The sequence below is a fragment of the Callithrix jacchus genome, chromosome 4 (genome assembly GCF_049354715.1).
Source record: "Callithrix jacchus isolate 240 chromosome 4, calJac240_pri, whole genome shotgun sequence".
Lineage (NCBI taxonomy): Eukaryota > Metazoa > Chordata > Mammalia > Primates > Cebidae > Callithrix > Callithrix jacchus.
Genome location: NC_133505.1, coordinates 6,110,213 through 6,135,132, shown reverse-complemented (window position 1 = coordinate 6,135,132; position 24,920 = coordinate 6,110,213). Strand labels below are relative to the sequence as shown.

General features: G+C 46.5%; 1 protein-coding gene and 1 long non-coding RNA gene across 18 annotated transcripts in view; one reads left to right on the top strand and one right to left on the bottom strand.

The window, feature by feature from the left end:
* The window catches only part of LOC118152733 (uncharacterized), a 46,852-nt gene extending 34,631 nt beyond the window's left edge, over nt 1–12,221 (top strand). Inside the window, exons 2-3 of the long non-coding RNA XR_004741473.3 lie at nt 10,872–10,950; nt 12,091–12,221. This is a non-coding gene — a long non-coding RNA (uncharacterized LOC118152733). The remainder of the gene's footprint in view (nt 1–10,871; nt 10,951–12,090) is intronic.
* The window catches only part of KIAA0319 (KIAA0319 ortholog), a 108,297-nt gene that overhangs the window by 38,401 nt on the left and 44,976 nt on the right, over nt 1–24,920 (bottom strand). For 9 of the 17 annotated variants that reach the window (XM_078368184.1, XM_054253677.2, XM_078368185.1 and 6 more), the window contains exons 3-9: nt 19,252–19,997; nt 12,557–12,749; nt 7,459–7,557; nt 6,139–6,236; nt 4,526–4,613; nt 3,431–3,523; nt 1,334–1,466 (exon numbers count right to left, since the gene is read on the bottom strand). In XM_078368184.1, coding sequence (XP_078224310.1) covers nt 1,334–1,466; nt 3,431–3,523; nt 4,526–4,613; nt 6,139–6,236; nt 7,459–7,557; nt 12,557–12,749; nt 19,252–19,917 — 1,370 coding nt within the window. In that variant the 5' untranslated portion in view covers nt 19,918–19,997. Of the gene's footprint in view, nt 1–1,333; nt 1,467–3,430; nt 3,524–4,525; nt 4,614–6,138; nt 6,237–7,458; nt 7,558–12,556; nt 12,750–16,734; nt 17,902–19,251; nt 19,998–24,920 lie in introns of all 17 variants that reach the window. The other 8 variants (XM_078368192.1, XM_078368193.1, XM_078368189.1 and 5 more) reach the window with 3 other exon arrangements.

Sequence of the window (24,920 nt, the reverse complement as noted above, 5' to 3'; positions counted from 1 at the left end):
ACGCCTTCGTGTGTGTGTGTGAGACAGAGTCTCGCTCTGTCGCCCAAACTAGAGTGCAATGGCACGATCTCGGCCCACTGCAACCTCTGCTTCCCGGGTTCAAGCGATTTTCCTGCCTCAGCCTCCTGAGTAGCTGGGATTACAGGTGCCTGCCACCACACCCGGCTAATTTTTGTATTTTTGGTAGAGACCAGGTTTCACCATCTTGCCCAGACTAGTCTCAAAATCCTGACCTCATGATCAACCCGCCTTGGCCTCCCAAAGTGCTGGGATTATCGGAGTCAGCCACCGGCCCCGGCCCCACTAAACTGATTCCTAATGTGGCCCTGAGAACAGTGAATTCACAAATCGGTCACTTCATCCTTCTACGTCAAAGGCGGTGGTAGGGGGCAGTGATGATGCTAAATAAGTATCAGTGAAGCTGCGGCAGACACAGGCCTTCCTCTCAGGGCGGTACACGAGGGGCCTTCCTCTCAGGGCGGTACACGCGGGGCCTTCCTCTCAGGGCGGGTACACTTTGGGCCTTCCTCTCAGGGCGGGTACACTTTGGGCCTTCCTCGCAGGGCGGGTACACGTGGGGCCTTCCTCTCAGGGCGGGTACACTTTGGGCCTTCCTCTCAGGGCGGGTACACTTTGGGCCTTCCTCGCAGGGCGGGTACACTTTGGGCCTTCCTCGCAGGGCGGGTACACGCGGGGCCTTCCTCGCAGGGCGGGTACACGCGGGGCCTTCCTCGCAGGGCGGGTACACGCGGGGCCTTCCTGGCAGGGCGGGTACACGCGGGGCCTTCCTCGCAGGGCGGGTACACGCGGGGCCTTCCTGGCAGGATGGGTACACTTGGGGCCTTCCTCGCAGGGCAGGTACACGCAGGGTTTTCGTCTCGGGGCAAGTACATGTAGGGGGCACCTGTGCATCCTGAGCTTCCTTCCACACTGTGCCTCACCCTCCACACAACCAAGATCCAGCTTCTGCCCTGGCTCTGACAGCAGACCAAACACCTAAAAGTCCTTCCTTCTCAACCAGGCTGAGTGGGGACACCTTCTGGGCCCTTTAGACAATGTCTTCCTGGGTTAGCAGCAGTGACCTCCTCAATCAGATGGTAAAGCATAATTAAATAGAAATGAATCAAATGAATCTCATAAAGTGCATTTCACCATATACAAATTTTGCCCCAATAAATAAATGAAGTTCATATTAATTGATCCAAAACCCCCGTGAAAGCCAAATCTCCTCTCTTGATCAAAATAAGAAGTACAGTCTTTTATATGCATTAGTTTAAAGAAACAGTCAAGATTTAAGTCGCAGGAAGCACAGTAAAGGCAGGGACCCACTTGCCTGAAACTGTAGTTACCAGGATCCAGGTGAGACAAGCGTAAGACGGGGGAGTCAACGGAAGTCCTCTCTTCTATAAGGGGCCCGCTAATTTCTTCCCAGTGATAACTCACTATTTCAGTGTCATCTGTACTTTCTAAAAGATTAGGAAATAAAGACAAGAATGAAATACAAGAAGAGGAAAACTTAAGTTTTGTAATTTAATTACTGCATATTTAAATTCATTTTTAAATGAAATTATATACCTGCCTAGAACTCAATTGCTATGTACTGTATATCAGAAGGAGGTACTTTCCTACGCCCGAAATTATTGTTGCTGTTTTTCTCCTGGATTTCCACCAGGTTTGAGTGAGGGTGTTCCCACTCAGCTGAATATTTAAGAAGCACAGTGACAGATGCTTTGGCTTTTAAAAAACAGGAGCCAACAAAATGCAGCACATGGAATTGCTACTTCCGCTCACCTCAACTACAGCATGTGAGCTCCTACTGATCACTATAAATAGGCATCTCAACTGACAGGCTCAGAAAGACTCGAGAGGCTTTTCTAGAACTTATAAAACATCTTTTACTACCTTCATTATTAAGGGGTAAATCCAGAGAAACGTCATATCCCTACATGAACATTTTCTATTTCTACTTTAAAAGTCAACAAACAAAATGTACCATGAGGATTCACAGAAACTTAGACCTGGAAGGGGGTGGGTTTCATCTAATCCATTTAAGGAAAGAGCAAGTTCGTGTGACAGATTAATAATCCTGAACAGTTTCCTGGAAGTAAGCCATACTCACTAGAGGAATCAAAATGTGATACATTTCCATTTAAAATCTACTTTATTTTCACATTGCTAAGAAAGTTCTTTAGGGCTTCGCCATTTGATTGGCAATTACTGTGAAATATGGGCTATATTTGAATAGATGCAAATCATCATGTCAAGGTGCTCTCTGTACATTTGCAGGCTTGCAAAATAGAGCAGCTTTAGCTGCCAACAAGGATTCTCCTGACGACCAAGCTGCTCTCCTTGTTAGCAGCTAACAAGAATTCTCCCAAGTATTCTCCCATTCTTCTCTCTACAGGATTTGGTATTAGCTTTGTGATTAAATGTACATAAAATGCAATTACCTGGTACACTGATAAGGTTGAACCTAGTCAATCACAGGACGTTTTCAAAATATATTTACACAAGACCTGTAGTTACTCAAGGGCCCCTTCCACATATACTCCAATAGAAGAATGAACTCTGAACTAATAATTTAAAATACCATACTTCCTCACTGAAGACATCCTTTCTAAGAGTTGTTAAAAGTGATTTTCCCAGGCCAGGCGTGGTGGCTCACGCCTGTAATCCCAGCACTTTGGGAGACTGAGGTGGGCAGGTCACGAGATCAGGAGTTCGACACCAGCCTGACCAACATGGTGAAAGTCCATCTCTACTGAAAATACAAAAATTAGCCAGGTGTGGTGGCATGCTCCTATAATCCTAGCTACTCAGGAGGTTAGGGCAGGAGAAGTGCTTGAACCGAGGAGGCAGAGGTTGCAGTGAGCCGAGATCGCACCACTGCACTCCAGCCTGGGTGACAGAGCAAAACTCCATCTCAAAAAAAAAAAAAGTGACTTTCCCATCTGGTCTGGGGCACTTCCCCTCCTGAGGATCACAGGAGTTCCTCTCTGGCATCCAAGTAATTCCTTTAAAATAATCTAATTTATTTAAAATTATCTAAAATAATCCCTGGTGTCTAATGAATTCTTTTAAAGTAATCTTCTAAAATAAGTTATATACATAAAGATGCATTTACATAGTGATTTTCCAACTGCTAATCATATATTCCACACCAGAAGAAGATTCCTCAGTGGACGCTCTATCCCAATCACATGGCCAGGCCCTAAAGAAATTTCTAATAGAATAGACAAAAGCTGAAGGGAAAATAAGCACAGAACAGAGAAGCTAAAGGAACTCAAGAAGGCATAAAACTGAGGAAGGAAATGATCGTTTATCGGAGTAACAGCCTGTAAGTCTTCCCAGCCTTGATGCAGAGCACCCACTACACTTCCTAGCATGTAGAGAGAAAAAAGAAATCCCTAAACTATCACAGGATACGCACGGCTGCCGTCAATGAGGGCGGACGTCAAAGGCAGAGTGAGCTCTTGCATTTGGGGAGAAACAACAGCTACAGGTGGCAAGTTGACTCTTCTGGCTGTAACCGGAAAAAAATGGCAGTGACTGAGCCCACGTTGTGTATGCGTATGTCATGACCCACATAAAATTATCCGCTTTCGAATGATTATAAATGTCTTGTTAAGAAGGTGTTTACCCTACAGGCCTCAACTGTGGAGAGCACTTTTTAAAGTCTGGAGTCTCTCCGTGAATTTCAGGAGCTTGTCTGTACATTTAGACTTTTGAATGTAAGCCCAGGCTCAGTCAAGATATGCGGTAATAACCAAGAGGCTGGTCACAGAAGGTGAGCAGTAATTCCAGAGCAGGAGCAAGGGTTTACAGTTCCGGCTCCTGGGATTAACTGGATCTTCAATATCTGACCAAAAGGCCAGCCTCCGCTCCCAATCATGCTTCAGCTGTAATAAGAACCAGGCAGAATATGCAAAAGACAGAGCTGTCAGGTCCTCAGGCTGGGCTCCAGTTGGTTCGGGGGAGGTTTACCTTAATTGTGTAGGTTGTGCTCTCAGCACAGGTGAGGGGGTGATGGAGGCTGAAAGCCAGCCCATTCCACTCACCAAGCCAGGGCTGTGCCCGCCCAGCCCAAGAACCACCCATTTCTAATTGACATGAATGCACTGACCGATGAGCACACATTTTCCCCTGACCTCTTGGTTGAATAAATACGCCGTTGAATGTATTTAACATGCTGCCTGCTCCGAAGGTGAACCTGACTCGTGTAGAGTGGAGGCAGAAGTTAGGGTGGATGGAATAATTGTCTGCTAGAGAGGGCTGAGGAAGATTCGCCACCATTCAAGAGCAGCCAGCAATAACCTTGTCAAGCAAGTACTAAGTATTATACAGAAAGCAAAACACAACAAAACAAAACCATAATCTTGGCATGTTTTCTCTACAATAGTCTACTATAAAATAGGTTTCCTCTCTCTCTCCCTCCCTACACAGACAGATAGATAGACGGTCATCCAGGCACCAAAAATTGAGATAAATGTGTACAACAGGAGGCCATTCTCCTACACAGGCTTACCGGGCTTAACAGTGACATTGACAAATGCTTCTCCAAAGGCATTTTCATTAGAAACAGCGACTTTGAAGACATAAAGTCCGACAGACAACTGTAACATAAAGCAAAGTTACACAACTCAACTTGCAAAAGCTATGATGGGTCCATTACTTAGTAAAAGCTAAAATCTCCCAGAAGCCACACTCCTAAAGTCGGCATGGAGAAGCGGCTCAGCAGAGAGGCTCGTCTGGATCTGTCAAGAGGCTGCCACGTCCGAAGCCTGCATTCCAGAACACGAAGTATCACCTAGACAGGCCTTTAGCTTCGCTGCAGACGCCTAAGTGAGACGAACCAGCAGAGGGCAGCAGTTCTCAAACGTGTGTGTGTGAACAAGCATTTTTACCGCCTCGGTCTGGTGGGTGGGCTGCAGCTGGCTGCACGCCACACTTTGAGAACCAGAGCTCAGTGACATGGGGATGATGCAAGTCCATGCCGCACCATTAGCTGTGTGGTCCCAGGAGCCGAAGACAACATAATCATCTGGTAGGAAACCAGACCTCTGGCCGCAAAGTCAGTTTACATAATCTCCCAGGCCAGAAAGGTGGCGTGTTTCTTGTGAATGCTCGTATCATACAGCAATATGGGATAGGGCGACCTGTGACCTGGGATGGAATTTTTGGCAACTCTAGAGATGTGCCTGATCGAGAACCAGAGATAAGTCGAATGTACTTAACACTGCAAGGAGAGCAGGTGTTAGAACAGGTTTTAACCGCACTGCGATGCCTGTGGCACACCCAGACTCTTTTCCCCAAGCTGAGATATACCAACTAACTCAAATCAAGAAAAGCCGTCCGATGCCTCCTAACCGTCTGCCTGCTCACTTGCACAGCTGAAGCTTTATTCATCCATATCCTTCTTTTGATCTTACCATAAGAAAGACACTGGCGGCCTGGCGTGGTGGCTCATACCTGTAATCCCAACACTTTGGGAGGCCAAGGAGGATAGATCACTTGAACTCAGGAGTTCAAGACCGGCCTGGCCAACACAGTGAAATCCCATCTCTACTAAAAATACAAAAAAAAAAAAAAACGGCCAGGCGTGGTGGTGTGCACCTGTAATCCCAGCTACTCAGGAGGCTGAAGCAGGAAAATCACTTGAACCCAGGAGGCGGAGGTTGCCGTGAGTTGACTGAGCTACTGGACTCCAGCCTGGGCAATGGACAAAGGAGTGTCTCAAAAAAAAAAAAAAAAAAAAAAAAAAGAATGTAATCCCAGCACTTTGGGAGGCCGAGGCAGGTGGATCACGAGGTCAAGAGATCAAGACCATCCTGGTCAACATGGTGAAACCCCGTCTCTACTAAAAATACAAAACTTAGCTGGGCATAGTGGTGCGTGCCTGTAGTCCCAGCTACTGGGGAGGCTGAGGCAGGAGAATTGCCTGAACCCAGGAGGCGGAGGTTGCGGTGAGCCGAGATCGTGCCACTGCACTCCAGCCTGGGTAATGAGAGCGAAACTCCGTCTCAAAAAAAAAAGAAAAGAAAGAAAGATGTTTGGGTTCCACAGCTGAGAAGGTCTTAATTAACTGAGCTCTATGCCGTACGCTGTGCTGTCTAACACAACCCATCTGCAGTTACTTACTTGAGAGAGGGTAAGAGTTTGCATGCGTCCTTGTTTTATTTCACCTCGGTAGTCTATGGGGTGGCTTATTAAACTCCATTCATAGTTGTAGGTTGTTTCTGAGAGCAAAAAATAAATATGAGTAGTTATGAATTCTGAGAGGTCACTGGGCAACGTGGGCAGAGGGCCAATGTTGGCCTTAAAACCACCAGCACAGATTTCCTTAGATATACTAAACTCTGCTTTCTTCTAACTTATATATTTTTTGTTTATTTGTTTATATCCCCTCAGTTTTGCTATCATCTTAGGAACTTGATTTTCAACTCTCAGCCAGGTAAAGAATAACATGTATCTACTTAATATAAAATTTCTTTTTTTGTTACAAAAGCATACAACTTACAGGAATTTTTTTAATGTATAAAGTTAAAAATAAAGCTCCCTAACTTGACCATTAGTATTTGATGACTTTTTTCCTAGGGTTCTACATCTGATGACCCAATCAGTTTTAACATAGTATAACGCACTGTGCTTTTCTCTTTTTAACAAAAGGCAAGGAGACTTCAGTTCATTTGATCTGTTGTAGGGGTTTATTATTTAAGGACATGAAAACAGAGTATAAACATGTCTCTGTGAAGACAAAATTGTCTCCCACCTTAAGATGTTAGTAAAGTATAAGGTACCTCATCTCAAAGGATTCACATGCAAATGCCAAATATTGTCATCTCTGTTTATAAAAATTTGACCCATATGTTATGGAGAAAAAAATGAATCAAGGAACTAACCCAAATGAGAAATAGTCAAACACCTTAAGAATGAGTCTACCTTAAAAACAATGCATTTGGCAGGCCACAGGTCCCAGGTCAAATGTTCACTGAATGGTAGAGGACTGGACAAGTAGAAGAAAGAGCACTGTGAATAAATCTTTCTGAGCAACTAGTGTGAGGTATCCTGAGAACCTCAGAGCCACGACTGTCAACACCACGGCATCTGCGAACAGACCTATGGGTGCGCACCACTTCCCTCCCATTCCAGTGGAATCTTCCCAGGTTCTACAGGTTATTATCACAGGTCAAGAACTGGTACGTGGCAGCCTGTCCTGCTCTGCTTTCCACCATCAGAAATGTATGACTTTCCATCCTGGCCAATTAGACGGTATCTACTGTATTTAATGTCCTAGGCTCTTACTGCACTTTAAACTGTTTCAACAAACGTTGATGCTTAGGGTAATCAATGCCTTGTCTTCCACCTTCGTTTGCCACGTTGTGCGACGTTGTGAAACAGAATCGCGTTGTAAACAGCGTGTCAGTTCCCAGTGGTGAGGGAGGAAGGTTAAACTCTCACCTGCAGGTGGCGCTGGCGCGACAAAGGCCTTCAGTTCAACTTGATTGTCGGGAAAAGTTATTATTAAGTTATCTCCAGCCGATACCGTAAGTTCTTTCACTAAAAGTTAATTAGAAATGATACATGCAATTATATAACATAATGATGTTGCATTACTGTTCTACAATAGATCTGTTTTTAGTATCCATAACATAAAATGGCATATGCTTTTGTAATAGTTCTTCATAAGATTTTAGCTAAGGCACGTTTTTCCTGTCTAGAAACTGAACTGTGCCCTATGTTATAGCGCAGGGCTTTAAACCACATATACGAGTTGGCACTGTGACAAAAATGATGATTCAAATGGACTGAGCAACGTGTTGGGTGACAAGAGTCGCGTGAAACAGGTCTCACACAATTGTGCATTGGGTCCATTTTCTCCCTTGCTCCCAGCTTTTCTTGACTCCCTGGTCTTAGCTATTTTTAGTTAGAAAAAGACTGACTGTGATTCCTAAGTGTTTCTGTCTCCTTAGTCCTACTGCACTCGGTTCTCAGGAGTCACTGCTGATGGCCTTGTACTTGGAACCTTTCCAAAACAAAATCCAGTCGCCCTCAATATAAAGAGGCTGTTTTAACTTGAGCAGCAGGAACATGAACTCATCCAAAGTGCTTATCCGCCAAGTGAGCATTCGGAACAATACTTGCTTACTTTCTCTATAACCAGGACTACACTGATCTAGTCATCAATTCTGTCGGTTTGAGTCCACTAGACATTAGTGTCACTTGTAAAATATATTGCGGCATGTCCAGATACTACATAGAGAACAATCAAAGACTTTTTTAAAAAAAAAAAAAAAGGCTGAGTGCTCTGCAGAGGGACCCCTGCTAGGAGTGGACGGGCTGCTGGTTTAATCATTTAATCTCCTCCTCTCCTCAGGCCGCAGTCCCTAGATCAGCTGCAGAGGCTCTCAGTGGCTTTGCTAGCTCCTCTCTTGCCACTTTCACTAAGTCTTTGCCCTGAAAGTCAGGAACTATAGACCTAGAAGGAACATTGACCCAAACCTATCATGTCACAGATGGGGAGATTAAATCCTAGAAGGGCAAAGTTGTCCAAGGCTATGGATAATTAGCAATAGGTCCACCAATATTTAATCAATTTAAAGGTACTTATTTCAATAAACACTTATATACCAGATTAAACTGTGCCAGGCATTGTCCCAAGGGCTTTAAAATAATCAATTCATTTAATCCTCATCACAACTAAATGCAATAGGTTCTATTAAAACGCACAGATCCTGGGCCAAACTCCCAGGCCAGTTTCTTCTTCCATAGACTACACAGCTTCTCTTCCACAATTATCTTTCTGTCAGCTGAAGCTCAGGATTAAAGTAAATACAGAAGTTAGAGAGAGTAATCTCCAAAATACATTGCCCACAGAAAAGCTCAGGAAACCAACCCTTAGGTCTTACATATTCTAATAACTTCTTTATTGGACAATCTAATGAAAGCTTTGCAATCCTCGCCATGGCCTTTGCAACACCTGAAGTTTTGACACATCTTTTCTGGAACTGCAGGAGACCAGAACATGCTAAGCCAAAACATGACTTGTGAAAAGAAAAGAAACTTCGGGACCCCCAAATCACAAAGCCAAAGGGAAGAGTCAAGCTGGGAGGAGTGTCAGGCAAACCTGCCTCTCATTTTATTCCTAAGTAAGATAACTACAAACATAAAAAGGCTACATACTCCCTCACAACTTGTGGGCCTCAAGATCTTTACCCTAGAACAGTTTTGGTGCATTTCACCTTGGCCATGTAAATCGATAGCTTATCTTCACGGGTGCAGGACAAGGGACAGGGCTCCGTCGTCCCTCTGCTCACCTGAGACAAATGCATATACATATCTAATTGCTTTCTCTGCCCTACTGTTTATGTAAAAATGCAGATTCATTGAGTCAGACAAGGCATAAGTGACTATTCCTCACCACCCTCTCACAAGCACATTGTGTGTTCAGTGAGAGGCTGATCAAAGATTCAAAAGAATGCAACCTTTGTCTCTTACCTACCTGCGACCTAAAACACCCCCTTCTGGTTGCCCTGCCTTTCTGGACTGCAGTGTGCATCTCACACATACTGATTGATGTCATGTCTCCCTAAAATTTATAAAACCAAGGTGGGCAGGCACAGTGGCTCGCACCTGTAATCCCAGCACTTTGGGAGGCTGAGGCAGGCGGATCACCTGAGGGCAGAAGTTCAAGATGAGGCTGACCAACACAGAGAAACCTTGTCTCTACTAAAAATACAAAAATGAGCCAGGCGTGGTGGTGGGTGCCTGTAATCCCAGCTACTCAGGAGGCTGAGGCAGGATAATTGCTTGAACCTCGGAGGCAGAGGTTGCAGTGAGCCGAGGTCACGCCACTGCACTCCAGCCTGGGTGACAGAGCAAGATTCTGTCTCAAAACAAACAAGCAAGCTGCACCCTGACCACCTTGGGTACATGGCATCGGGACCTCCTGAGGCTGTGTCCCTGGTACGTTCTTATGCTTGCCATAATAAACTTTCTAAATTAATGAGACCTATCTCAGATACTTTTGGTTCAGACTGCAGGAGACTAGACTATGCTATTGAAAGTATAACTCTTTGATATATGAATTATTTTGAGCTGATTTTCTTTTTTGAAAAACAGCAAAGAGGAGCTCTGAAAACAGAAGTTACTCCTTTGTAAGGGGAACTGGTATCCACAAAGGAAATCCCCATGAGTTTTGTTTTGTTTTGAGACAGAGTCTCTCTCTGTTGCCCAGGCTGGAGTGCAGTGGTGTGATCTCAGCTCACTGCAATCTCCGCCTCCTGGGTTCAAGCAATTCTCCTGCCTCAGCCTCCCAAGTAGCTGGGATTACAGGTGTATGCCACCACGCCTGGCTAATTTTTTTTGTTTGTTGTTGTTTTTTTTTTTTTTTTTTTTTGAGATGGAGTCTCACTGTCACCCAGGCTGGAGTACAGCGGTGCAATCTTGGCTCATTGTAAGATTAGCTCATTGTAACTTCCCCCTCCCAGGTTCAAGCGATTCTCCTGCCTCAGCCTCCCGAGTAGCAGGGACTACAGGTGCGCACCACCACACCCCACTAATTTTTGCATTTTTAGTAGAGATGGGGTTTCACCATGTTGGACAGGATGGTCTCAATCTCTTGACCTTGTGATCCGCCTACCTCAGCCTCCCAAAGTGCTGGGATTACAGGCGTGAGCCACATTTGTACAAGTCCCCATTTGTAACAGTGTCCGTTTCTACACCAGGAGGAGGAGGGTGACTAAATTCCAGGGGATCCGCATCGGTGGGAAAGGTCCTGACAAACCTGTAGCGTAGGCCCCACTCTTGCTTACTTGCTCTTCTGGGCACCTCTGGCCACTTGGCTTCCCCACAACCTTCTTTTCTTGTTTTAGTTCAAGATGCGGTATAAGCCAGAGTTCCAGGCCACCGCTTTGAGATTTCCTCGTTTCCCTGGGTATCTCTCATGTATAGGTAAGATGCACATGTTATAAACTTGTTTTTGTTCTCTTGTTAATCTATCTTTTGTTAAAGGGGCACCAGTCTAGAACTTAGAAGGGTAGATGGAAAATGGTTTTACCCCTCTCCGTAGAACTCTCTCCCTCCTTTCTTCCTAGATTCTAGCTTTCCTCTTGATCTCCCACCTCCCTGGCACAACTACCCAATCAGTGTTACAGGCTCCTTCTGCACTGTCAGCTCCTTATATAATGATGTCCCTCAGGTCCCAGTGCTCAGGCCTCTCCTTAGCTCACTCCCGCTGTCTCCCCAGATGATCTTCTATGTCCCCCATGCCTTCAACTGTCACCTCCACACTGAAGACTCGTAATCTTTTATCTTCAGCCCAGCTGCTCGTCTAATTTTCGTTCTGTATTTTCATATATCTTAGCATCCTCTTCCTTCGTCCTTACGTTCATTCAGTCACTCATCAAACCCTCGTGATTCTGCTCCCTCGCAATCTCCTGGATCTAGTTTCTTCCCTCCATTCCTGCAGCCATCCACCACAGCCTTTCCATGGATCTTGTTGCCTCTAGTCAACTTAGTCAGCTCCACACTATTTTCTTTTTCTTCTGTTTTCATTTTTCACCTCATTTGACACAGAGTTTCAAACTCTTTCTCTGTCGCCCGGGCTGGAGTGCAGTGGCGCTGTCTCGGCTCATTGCAACCACTGCCTCCAAGTTCAAGCAATTCTCCTGCCTCAACTTCCCAAGTAGGTGGGATTACAGGTGTGTACCACCATGCCCAGTTCTTTTTATTTAGTTAGTTATTTTTTTGTAGAGATGGGGTTTCACCATGTTGGCCAGGCTGGTCTCGAACTCCTGACCTCATGATCCACCTGCCTGGGCCTCCCAAAAGGATGGGATTACAGGCGTGAGCCACCACGCCTGGCCAACACTATTTTCTTAATACAAATCTGATCATTTTGCTTTCCTGCTTAAAACCATTCAGGGATTCTCTAAACCCATCCAGTAAAGTGCAGAATACATTTTATAGCATAAAATACACGATCTTTCCAGTTCCTGCCCTGCTTGCCACTCCAGTTCCAGCCACACTGAATCCCTTACACTTCTTCTAGAATGTCCCATGAGCTCCTGAACTTCTGTTTTTTTTGCATAGGCGATGAATGAGATGACGGATGAAGCAGCACTGAGCCTATCGCCTGGCGCTCCATAGGTGCTCGGTAAACATAGTGATCGCTATTCTCATGAAACACGTTGCTCCCTCGTCCTGAACAACAGAGCAATGCCCTTTTTGCTGGCTCACTCCACCTGAGCATCATCGCCTCTGGAAAGGCATCCCTGGGCCCTCCTAGTGGATCAAGGTGCCCCTCTGCCTCCACATGGCCTCTTACAGCACCCACCACAGTGTTTCAGGACCACCCCCTACCTGTCAGTCTCTTCTTCTGGACTATGGAGGCTCTGAGGGAAAAGACAATGTCTTATTTTGTCAGTAAGCAGCACCGTTTCCCGCTAAATGCTCAAAATGTGCCTGGAGGGAATGACTCAACTTTGAAAGCCGTCACTACCGAATTCTACAGCCTGTCTTCAGTACGTTTCTTCCAGTTTTATTTTTTAAAAGTTACCTGTCCTGGGAGCAGTGGTAGGAGATATGGGTCGTTCAGATGGGGTGGACCCAGAAAGGGCTGTGCTAGTGGGAGGTGTTGGGAAGCTGTGCTCCGTACTCCCCGCGGTGACTGTGAGCACTGGGCTTTTCTCCACGGTGGCTGGGCTGAGCTCCAGGCTTGCTGGAGGAGGACTATGGGAAGGCATTAGAACCTAAGAGATCAATTACAAAGATAAATAGTTACAAAACAACAACAACAACAGTTCAATTCTTCCAGCAACTCAGTGTTACCAACCTTTTTCATAAATCAGCTTCAGTCATGTTTGAAATGCCATGAATAATATTCCAAAACTCTCAAGTACACTCTTTGCCGTCTATTAGAAATATAAGGCAACTCTGGGTTGGACGATTAGTTCAGGTAAACACACAAACACTCAAAATAAAGAATGAGAGGGTACTTACAGAAGCCCCTAAACTAATCAGTTCACCGGACGAATGTTTCTGCCCCACACCTCCCCCCACACCCCACAGATTCATTTCTTGAAATCTGAACCCTCCATGTTGTAGTATTTGGAGGTGAGGCCTTTGAGAAGCAATGAGATTATGAGGGTAAATCCTTCATAAATGGGACTAGTGCCCGTCTAAGAAGAGGAGAGACAGCTAGCTAGTTCTCTTTCCACCATGTCAGGACACAGCAAAAAGATGACTATCCACAAACCAAGAAACCCTCACAAGAACCCAACGCTGCTGGCGTCCTGATCTCAGACCTCCAAACGTTAGGACTGTGAGTTACACACAGTTAGGCCACCGAGGTCATGGTTAATATGGCTAGGTTTTGTGCCCTCACCCAAATCTCATCTTGAATTATAATCCCCATGTGTCAAGGAAGAGACCAGATGGAGGAAACTGGAACATGGAGATGGTTTCCTCCATGCTGTTCTTGCGATAGTGAGTTCTCACGAGATCTGGTGGTTTTATAAGCATCTGCAATGTCCCTGCTTGCTCTCTCTCACCTGCTGCCATGACTGCAAGTTCCCTGAGTCCTCCCAAGCCATCCAGAACTGTGCGTCAATTACAACCCTTTCCTTTGTAAATCACCTAGTCTTGGGTGTGTCTTCATAGCAGTGTGAGAATGGACTAATTCAATGTATTTCACTGCAGCAGCACAAGCTAAGACAACCCCTAAAGCCACAAGTGAAGACAATCAAATAGTTCAACAGTCAACAGGCTGCTAGAGTAAATCATCTTTATTCATTTTATCCATTACGTATAACCAACAACTTACAGGTACAGAGTTAGTCAAGTTAAAGTTTTTTAATTAAATAGTGTGTGCCAGGGGGAAAATTCGCATCATGTGATAATAAAATACCTTGTGAGACTTAGAGTCAGTAACTGTGTGGAGCCAGGTAAGTAAAATTCCTAGATAAGAGTACAGAAGACCCACCGAGGTCATGCACGTGAGAAACCCACAGAAAGCAAAGCTGTAATCCAAATGGAAATCAGAGAGGGGGCATCGGTGCTAACTGAACGACACTCCTCTTGTCTACAGTTGAGAAGAGGGAGGAAGGATACAGCATAAATTTTGTGCTTGGAGGTGTGATCCCTGGTGTCGCCACTAATGGTAACTGAGCTCCCACTGGGTTCCAGATATTTACTGGGCAACTGGTGAAACCTTCTGCGACTGAAGCTCCAGAACCAAGGCGGAAAAAAAAGATGAAATAATGAAATTAAGCTGTCTGATCAAACTACGAGAAACCAGCTGACCTGCATGTTAAAGTCAGGTAGTGGGTCCACGATGCCATTTTAAGATGTTTGATGTAACTGAGTTTTCAGGCATCTGGCTTTGTGAAGTGAGTGCTATGGATTAAGCTGTGACGCTCTAAGAATAGTATGAAATTTGGAGTTACTACAAACCAGGGCCGCAGAATAATGTATGCACAGCATTTTAGACTGGGCACTCTGCAAATCCCAGGGGATAAACCAAGGGGTTTTTTTGGTTTGTTTTTTTGTTTTTAGTTTTATGAAGTCCTGAAAAATTACTGCCAAGCTGAACTAAGGAATGAAGGCAGACAGTGATCAGAGAAATTAAGGTACCTTGGGTCGAGGCCACTAAGCCAGAAATGGCCGAGGGGGAAGAAAACCCTTGTCCTGCTCTTCTCTACGACATTCACTTCTCCAGCATGCTGTGTCTGCAGGCAGGAATCAGATGCCAGTTCTTCCCTTCACTATTCGGTAATCTGCCCACAACCCCCACCACAGAACTCCTCAGTAAGTCATCAGGACACAAGGTCCTCGCTGACACACCCCTCCAAAGGAAAATGGATCCTCTATGGAAGCCACTGAGCTCAGCATCGCCCACTTCAGCCTTCAAGTTCGGCTGGGCCTCATCAGTAAAAGTCCCAAATGGCTCTTGTTTCTATGTTCTCTACTCATTTACTTTAAAACAGCTTGTTTTAGGTGATTTCTCTAGTCTTGTCCACTGGAAAACACAGTTGCAAAAAATGTCCTTTATCCTCTACAAGTTTGATCTTGATTTATTTTTCGTAGATGTCCTATTCAATGGCACTATTTCCTGCACAGTGCTGTTATAAATACTCATGTGCAAGTTTCTATGTAGACACCGTTTGTCTCTCTTGGGTAAATACCCAGAAGTGAAATTGCTGAGTCATGTGATCACCGCATTCAACGTTTTGAAAAATTGCAAGACTGTCTTCCACAGCAGCTACCCTAGGGCCAGGCATAGTGGCTCAAACGTATCATCCCAGCATTTTAGGAGGCCAAGGAAGGAGGACTGTTTAAGCCCATGAGTTTGTCAGCAGGCAACAGAGTGGGACTCTATCTCTACAAAAATAAAAATAAAAAATTAGCTAGGCTTTGTGGTGCACACGACATAGTCCCAGCTACTCAGGAGACTGAGGCAAGAGAATCACTTGGGCCCAGGGGTTCAAGGCTGCAGGAAGCCACGCGGCACCGCAGCGTTTCAAGCTGGGTGCAGAACAAGACCCTCTCTCTCAAAAAACAAAAACAAACCGAGGTGGCTGAGACATCTCACATTCCCACTAGCCGTGTACGAGAGTTCCAGTTTCTCTACATCCTTATTACCACTTACGATCTGTTTTTCGTTTTTCTCTAGGTATCTAGTAGATGTGAGATAGCTCACCGTGGTTTTGATTTGCATTTCCCTAAAGATGAGTGGTGCTCAGCATCTTTTCATGAGCTTCTTGGCCATTCTTCTATGATCTTTGGAGAAATTCTATTCAGATCCTTTGCCAATGTTTGAATTAGGCTGTTTGTCTTTTTATTATTAAGTTGTAGGAGTTATTTATATATCCAGCATATACAATATTTATGGTATATTTATCCCATTTTGTGGTATATTTATCCCATGAAGAAAGCTTCCCTTTCTTGATGTTGTCATCTGAAACACAAAAGCTGCTACTTCTGATCAATTCAAATGTACCACTTTTCTATTTTAATCCTATGCTTTTGATGTACTGAGAAATAACTGCCTAGCCCAAGTTTACAGAGATTTATGCTGAGTTTTCTTCCATGTTTTTTATAGTTTTAACTTATATTGAAATCATTGGTCCATTTTGAGTTAATTTTTTAAAAATAAGGCAAGAAGTAGGGGTCTAAATTTATTCTTTTGCATGTAAGTACCCAGCTGCCGAAACACCATTTGTTGAAAAGACTATTCTTTCCCCATTAAATTTTCTAGGTACCTTTACCAAATACAATTGAACTATTTTACATATATTTCTTTTTTGGTGAGAGAAGAGATCTTAGTTTATGTCACGAATTGACAAACTTGGCACTGTGTCACAAGGAAATAATGTTTCTTTTGTTTCTTTTTGTTTTAAGAGAGGGGGTCTCACTATCTTGCCCAGGCTGGTCTCTAACTCTTAGGCCCAAGCAATTCTCCTACCTCTGCCTCCTAAGTACTTGGGATCACAGCTGTACATCAGTGTATTGGGCTTGAATATATGGAATATATGGTTTCTTATTACACTATGCATCTAATTTTTATGAACACTTATTCAGAGATTGTCTACACATCTCTTGTACTTCGGAGGAAATTCTGTATTTCAGTGGAACATAACATATCATCAGCAGGGCAAGGTGGCTCACATATGTAGCCCTACCACTTTGGGAGGCCAAGGCAGGCAGATCACTTGAGCTCAGGAATCTGAGACCAACCTGGACAACATGGCGAAATCCCGTCTCTAACAAAAACATAAAGTATCAGCCTGGTATGGTGGTATGCGCTTGTAGTCCCAGCTACCTTGGTGGGCTGAGGTGGGAGGACTGCTTGAGCCCAGGAGGTCGAGGCTGCAGTGAGCTGAGATCGCACCGCTGCACTCCAGCCTGGGTGACAAAGTGAGACCCTGTCTCAAAAAATAAATAAAGTAAAAATAAATTAAAAACATTATCTACTGGACAAACCTCCAGGTTGTCTGACTTTCGTGGTTCTTGTATTTGAGCTATTTTTACAACTCTGTAGGTTGCAGGTCACTGATAACAATGTAATATATTTCTTGTCTCCAGACACATAAATTCTCCCCTGCCTGCTAGAGGTTCAACTGAACTCCCTCCTTTCCTCACTGGAAACCCAGTTTTGCCTCTATTTGCACATTCATTTCAATATATTTTTAAATCCATGAATGTGTCTGTTCTTCAGGTTTTCTGGTAGGATCATTATAATCTCATAGTTCCCTCAGTGATTAATGCATAGAATCAAATCTCTAACACATGTTCATTTTATATCTAAACAATTCACAATTCTACCTATTTCGATAATTATCTTTTAACAAAACCAATCTCAAAGAACTAATGAGCCAAAGGATTTTTAATAGAGCTTGATTTCAGAGAGTTCCATCTGTATAAACCAGGAAGTAGGTGACTTGGCAGCATGAAAGAGGGTAAATTTTATTAATATTTACTGATATGAGTAGATATGGTTAATCTTTAATACTTTCAGATTATTTTTAATGGAAAGTTTTTTCATTTTAATCCAGTTACAAGTACAGGAAAATATAGACACTTTGAAGTTCAAGAAATATAAGCAGAAAAAAATCTTCTGATTAAATCTTGGCTGGGCGCCATGGCTCATGCCCGTAATCACAGCACTACGGGAGGCTGAGGTTGGTGGATCCCTTGAGGTCAGGAGTTCCAGGCCAGCCTGGCCAACATGGCAAAATCCCGTCTCTACTAAAAAATAAAAGACTTAGCCGGGCATGGTGGTGCATGCCTATAGTCACAGCTACTTGGGAGGCTGACGCAGGAGAATAGGTTGAACCAGGGAGGCAGAGGTGGCTGTGAGCGAAGATCGTGCCACTGCACTCCAGCCTGGGCGACAGAGCAAGACTGTCTCAAAAAGAAAAGAAAAGAAGAGAAGAGAAAAGGAAAGAAAAGAAAACCCACACATAAAAATGACTTCTAGACCCTTTTTAGTGATTTTTCATGGTTGAGATTGTGATGTATAGTCAATTCAATCCAGCATTCCTCACTTATTCTAACATAAGCACTGGAGTTTTAAAAACGAAAACTTTTCCTTTAAAAAATTCTTAAAGGACTCCCAGGTTCCTTTTTGACTCCATTTCCACATAGGCCTCAGCTTCCTCTTATCAACATGCTGACCACATTCTCAAGTCCTGACCAGGGTCCAAACAAGCAGCCTCTGAGCGCTCTGGCTGCCCTCTGCTTGCCACCACACATGTCCTTCTCCGTCTCCCCACACACGTGTCCTTCTCCGTCTCCCCACACACGTGTCCTTCTCCGTCTCCCACACACGTGTCCTTCTCCGTCTCCCCACACACGTGTCCTTCTCCGTCTCCCCAGACACGTGTCCTTCTCCGTCTCCCCAGACACGTGTCCTTCTCCGTCTCCCCACACACGTGTCCTTCTCCGTCTCCCCACACACGTGTCCTTCTCCGTCTCCCCACACACGTGTCCTTCTCCGTCTCCCCACACACGTGTCCTTCTCCGTCTCCCCAGACACGTGTCCTTCTCCGTCTCCCCACACACGTGTCCTTCTCCGTCTCCCACACACGTGTCCTTCTCCGTCTCCCCACACACGTGTCCTTCTCCGTCTCCCACACACGTGTCCTTCTCCGTCTCCCCACACACGTGTCCTTCTCTGTCTCCCTGGCCCCCTGCCCTAACACTTGGGCTTTCCACCTGCTTTTGAAATCCTTCCACTCCAGTGACTCTCATTCTTTTTTAAGCTGAGCTTTTTCATGGAACTTTTTATGGCGCTTAAGTTCTCTCCTTCGTATCTCTCGTCCTATCCAACTGTTCATGATACTTGTGTTCCCCACAGCCAGAGCACCTGGTCGGTCTGGAAGAAACCTACTAGCGTGATTTTCAAAGCCCCTGGGTGGGTGTGCGTGCTGGCTCCAGGGACGGAGATACCATCTCCCTCAAATACTGGTAGAGGCATCTCTAGGGAGAAGTGCTAAGTCATTACGAGCAGGCTGACTCCTGAAGGCAGAACTGTTTGTTCTTTCTAACAGCCTGGCCATTGAGGCATAGCAAAGGAACAGGATGTTCTGCCTCCTAGAAATCTCGGAGAGACAGTCATCTTGCTTGCCACGCCTGAGACAGGGGCCGTTAGGAGGACCCTCCTTAGGCTCTACAGCTCCGGAAACCCAGCCCCTCCTGCGGTCTGCCGCCCTCGGCCCTTCCCACCCGCAAGCACATCCTGAACACACCCACCTCTTTTCCAGAGCTGCTGCTGGATTGCCCCTGGAGCTGAGAAGCCTTTTCTTTCTCCAGCACCTCTCCTGAAGACGGAGTGGTCGCCAAGGGAAGCAGCACACTTCTCTCAGGGAGTTTTGGGGCATGGGTTGAAGCAGACTCATTCAGGTGATGGAGCTGAGGTTCCTGCTGCTTCTCCGCTGGCGCCGCGGGGCTATCTCCAGCAGAGGAGTTGAAGCCCCCATCGCTGCCCGGCAGCAGGCCCCAGTCCGGGTACTCAGCACCCGCCCTGGGCTCCTGCTTGCCACTGGGTTGCAAGAGGTCCTTCTCCAGCTCGCGGTAGTCAGCTGAGTACTCAGACATCTCCTCTATGCCCCGATCTTTGCCTAGAAAGGGCAAGTCCCTTCTGATATCCTCCGGTGAGTCCCCCCAGGTCCCCGAGGGGGAGCCCCTGTTCAGCATCATGTCCCCATAGTCCAGCAGCTTTGCAGGCCTCTGAACAGGCCTGAGCACAAACGTGAGATAAGACCTGATCAGGCCCATCTTCTTGGGCTCACAGTTCTCCTTGTGGGGGCAGCTCACCAGGTAGCAGCGGCCCTCCAACCACCAGGCCAGGTCACAGCTGGGCAGGTCACAGCACGCGGCCGTGCAGTCTACCACAGGGAAGGTGTGAGACACCCGCATGATCCTGGCGGCTTCCAGGTTCGGTGAAATGACTGCATTGGAGTACGTCCTCCCCTCACTGCACTGCTTACATGCACAACCTGAAAATAAAGCAGTTTCTAATGAGGGAGAGAGGCATAGCACAGGGAGGCACCTCCTGCTTAAGAAACCAGGAAAAGGGAGTCTTGTTAATCCCTGGCCAGTCTGGCAAGCAAATAAACAATCAGCATTTCCCACAGAAAGATCACCGCATGCTCTTACAGTCAATCCATCAAACCCTCCATCTAAACATTCATCCTTCTACCTTCCCGTTCTCATTCATCCTCTATCCACTTAATCCTTCCATTCATTCTCCCATCTATCTTTCCTCCTATCCTCCCACCTTCCTACCCATCCATCTATCTGTCCTTTCACCCACATACCCATCCACGCACCTTTCCACCCACCCATCCATCCGTCTTTCTAATCATCTACCTTTCCACTCATCCACTCCTCCCTCCATCCCTCCACGTATCCACCCATCATCCACCCACCCATCCATCCGTCTTTCTGATCGTCTGCCCTTCCACTCATCCATCCATCCATCCCTCCATGCATCCACCCACTCATCCATCCATGTATCCCTCCATCCCTCCACACATCCACCCACTCATCCATCCATCTTTCCAATCTTCCTTTCCACTCATCCATCCATCCCTCCATCCCTCCACACATCCACCCACCCATCCATCCATCCCTCCATCCCTCCATGCATCCACCCACTCATCCATCCATCTTTCCAATCTTCTACCTTTCCACTCATCCCTCCATCCCTCCATGCATCCACCCACTCATCCATTCATCCATCCGTTCCTCCACACACCCACTCACTCATCCATCCATCTTTCCAATCTTCTACCTTTCCACTTATCCATCCATTCCTCCATCCCTCCACGCACCCACCCACTCATCCATCCATCTTTCCAATCTTCTACCTTTCCACTCATCCATCCATCCCTCCATGCATCCACCCACTCATCCACCCACCCATCCATCCGTCTTTCTAATCATCTACCCTTCCAGTCATCCATCCATCCATCCCTCCATGCATCCACCCACTCATCGATCCATCCGTCTATCCCTCCATCCCTCCACGCATCCACCCACTCATCCATCCATCTTTCCAATCTTCTACCTTTCCACTCATCCATCCATCCCTCCATCCCTCCACAGATCCACCTACCCATCCATCCATCCCTCCATCCCTCCATGCATCCACCCACTCATCCATCCATCTTTCCAATCTTCTACCTTTCCACTCATCCATCCATCCCTCCATCCCTCCATGCATCCGCCCACTCATCCATCCATCCACTCATCCCTCCATCCCTCCATGCATCCACCCACTCATCCACTCATCCATCCATCCATCCCTCCATCCCTCCACGCATCCACCCACTCATCCATCCAGAGATTCCTGCACCTTTCCATGCACCCTTCCATCCATTTGTTCTCTCTTCATATAGTTTCACTCCACTTACTTATATTATTTATAATACTTTGCTCCTCACATAAAATTCAATTACTCAGGTTTACTTTACAAAATAGCATCATGTCTTTGTTGCACTGTTGTTGTTAATTGATTTTTTTTAAAGTCTCACAGGCTATTTTTAATTGGATAGATGGATAAATTGACAGGAAAGCAAACTGTCACAGGGAGGCAAGGAGACCTCTGTCTGGCAGACGCCTTTAACTCAAAGCTTAGGGCAGTGTTGAGTGCAGCTGGAGGTGGCAGGTCCCTTGGCACACCTCTGGCGTGCACCAGTCCTTTGCTCTGCAAAACATCACCTGAGTGGGGGCTGTGTCAATATACATACCTTAAAAGCAAAGATCTTAAGGCTAAAGTTGTTTGAGAAGGTGGGGCTCCCAACAACGAAATCATTCTTTATTTGGTCCAAGTTGCCATAATTACTTCAGAATCTATTAGACACACTCAAGGAAGCTCTTCAAGGACTATCAAACTAGAGGCCAGGGGACCTGTCGCCCATGTTTGTGTGCTCTGTAAATCCTAGCCCGATCTGTGGGCACAGTACTCCTTGATGATTGTTGACAAGTTAATAAAATCACTGTTTAGCATTTACGAAGGGAAAAAAGATAGAGAAGGCTGAGCGTGATGGCCCATACCTGTAATCCCAGCACTTTGGGAGGCCAATGTGGGAGGACTACTTAAGCCCAAGAGGTTGAGGCTGTAGTGAGCCATGACGGCACCACTGCACTCCAGCCCAGGTGACAGAGCAAGACCCTACCTCAAAAAAACAAAAAAAGCACCTAGAAGCACCTGCACCTTCTTGAATCTCCACCTGGTTCAACCCTCCTGGTCCACCATGTCCATCAGGGTGACCCAGAAGTCCTACAAGGTGTCCACCTCTGGCCCCTGCGCCTATACAAGTGGGCCCAGTGCCTGCATCAGCTCCTTGACCTTCTCTAGAGTGGACAGGAGTAGCAGCTTCCAAGGTGGCCCGGGAACCAGTATGGGTCTGGGTGGAGGCTATGGTGGGGCCAGTGGTACGGAAGACATCACAGTCAACGAGAGCCTGCTGAGCCCCCTTAAGCTGGAGGTGGAAGCCAACATCCAGGCCATGTGCACCCAGAAGAAGGAGCGTTCAAGACCCTGAACAAGTTTGCCTTCTTTATCCAGAAGGTATGGTTCCTGGAACAGCAGAACAAGATGCTGGAGACCAGGTGGAGCCTCCTGCAGCAGGAGAAATGGCTCAGATGAACACGGACCGCATGTTTGGGAGCTACATCAGCCTTCGGCAGCAGTTGGACACGCTGGGCCAGGAAAAGCTGAAGCTGGAGGCTGAGTCTGGCAACATGCCAGGGCTGGTGGAGGACTTCAAGAACAAGTACAAGGACAAGATCAATAATTTTACAGAAGGCTGGGCACAGTGACTCACACCTGTAATCCCAGCACTTTGGGAGGCCAAGGCTGGTGGATCACCTGAGGGCAGGAGTTCGAGACCAGCTGGACCAACATGGTGAAACCCTGTCTCTACTAAAAATACAAAAACTGGCTGGGCATGGTGGCGGGTGCCTGTAATTCCAGCTTCCCAGGAGGCTGAAACAGGAGAAATGCTTGAATCCAGGAGGCAGAGGTTGCAGTGAGCCAAGATCATGCCATTGTACTCCAGCCTGGATGACCGAGTGAGACTCCATCTCCAAAAAAAAAAAAAAAAGAACCACAAATAATTTTAGAGATGGAGAATGAATTTGTCATCATCAAGAAGGATGTGGATGAAGCTTACATGAACAGGGTGAGCTGGAGTCTTTCCTAGAGGGGCTAAATGATGAGATCAACTTCCTCAGGCAGCTGCATGAAGAGGAGACCCGGGAGCTGCAGTCCCAGGTGTCGGACACATTGGTGGTGCTGTCCATGGACAACAGCTGCTCCCCGGACATAGACAGCTACATTGCTGAGATCGAGGCCCAGTACAAGGAGATCATCAACCGCAGCCAGGGTGGGGCTGAGAGCCTGCACCAGATCAAGTATGAGGAGGCGCAGGCGCTGGCTGGGAAGCACAAGGATGACCTGCATCATGCAAAGACAGAGATCCCTGAGATGAACCAGAAGAGCAGCTGGCTCCAGGCTGAGACTGAGGGCCTCAAAGTCCAGAGGGCTTCCCTAGAAGGCACCACTGCAGATGCGGAGCAGCATAGGGAACTGGCCATTAAGGATGCCAGTGCCAAGCTGTCCCAGCTAGAGGTTGCCCCACAGCAGCCATGCAGGACATGGCACAGCAGCTGTGTGAGTACCAGGAGCTGATGATCAAGCCAACCTGGACATCGAGATCGTCACCTGCAGGAAGCTGCTGGAGGACGAGGGGAGCTGGCTAGAGTCTGCGATACAGAACATGAGTTTCTGTATGAAGACCAGTAGTGGCTACTCAGATGAACTAAGCTGGGCCTATGGGGGCCTCACAAGCCCTGGCCTCAGCTACAGCCTGGGCTCCAGCTTTGGCTCCGATGGGTGCTCCAGCTCCTTCAGGACCATGGTTGTGAAGAAGATCGAGAGCCATGATAGAAAGCTGGTGTCTGAGTCCTCTGATGTCCTGCCCAAGTGAATGGCCACAGCAGCCCCCCCAGCCTACCCCCTCCTGTGGCTGCCACAGAGCCTGTGGGGGAGGCTGCTGTGCAGGGGGAGCATAGGGGACAGGAGACCCACCTGAGGCTCAGCCCTTCCCTCAGCCCACCCACAGGGGAGCTCACTCCCCGCTTGCCTAGGCCTCTAGCTACAAAACAATTCAATTGGGTTTTTTTGTAAAATAAAGCCTCAGCTAGTTCTGCCAACTGCCCCCTACATAAAGATGGAAGATGAGCACATTGCGAATAACATTTGTTGGGATGCCATAACTCAGGAACTGATATTTTGAATTAACGGAGAACACCACCTCATAAGAAAAAGACAAAGGAATGAAAAAGTAGAGATTTGCAAGGAAAAAAATATGGGTCTCTAAACATTAATGACATCATCTAAAACATGAATGAAGGTATTTTCCGGAGCATATTAAACATGAAATAAGGGTACATTTTGTCTTACACGCTAAGCAGCGGTGAGTTTAATAAACTGGGTGGTGGAGGGAGTAAGTGATCTGCCAGTCACGGCAGGGCTTTTCCAGTGGCAGGACTGTCTGGAGTGGCCCTCACACCATGTAAGATGGTGCTGCCCAAAATTTGAGTGCTTCTAAATCATCTCCATGTGTTGCTGAAAACCCAGATCCCCGAGCCACACCCAGGAGTTCTAATCCAGTAGGTCTGGAGTGTGGCATAAGAAACCGCATTTTAACAAGGGTCTCTCGGCCAGGTGCGGTGGCTCACACCTGTAATCTCAGCATTCTGAGAGGCCAAGGTGGGTGGATCATGAGGTCAGAAGTTCAAGACCAGCCTGGCCAAGATGGTGAAACCCCATCTCTACTAAAAATACAAAGATGAGCCAGGCGGGGTGGCAGGCGCTATAATCCCAGCTACTCGGGAGGCTGAGGCAGGAG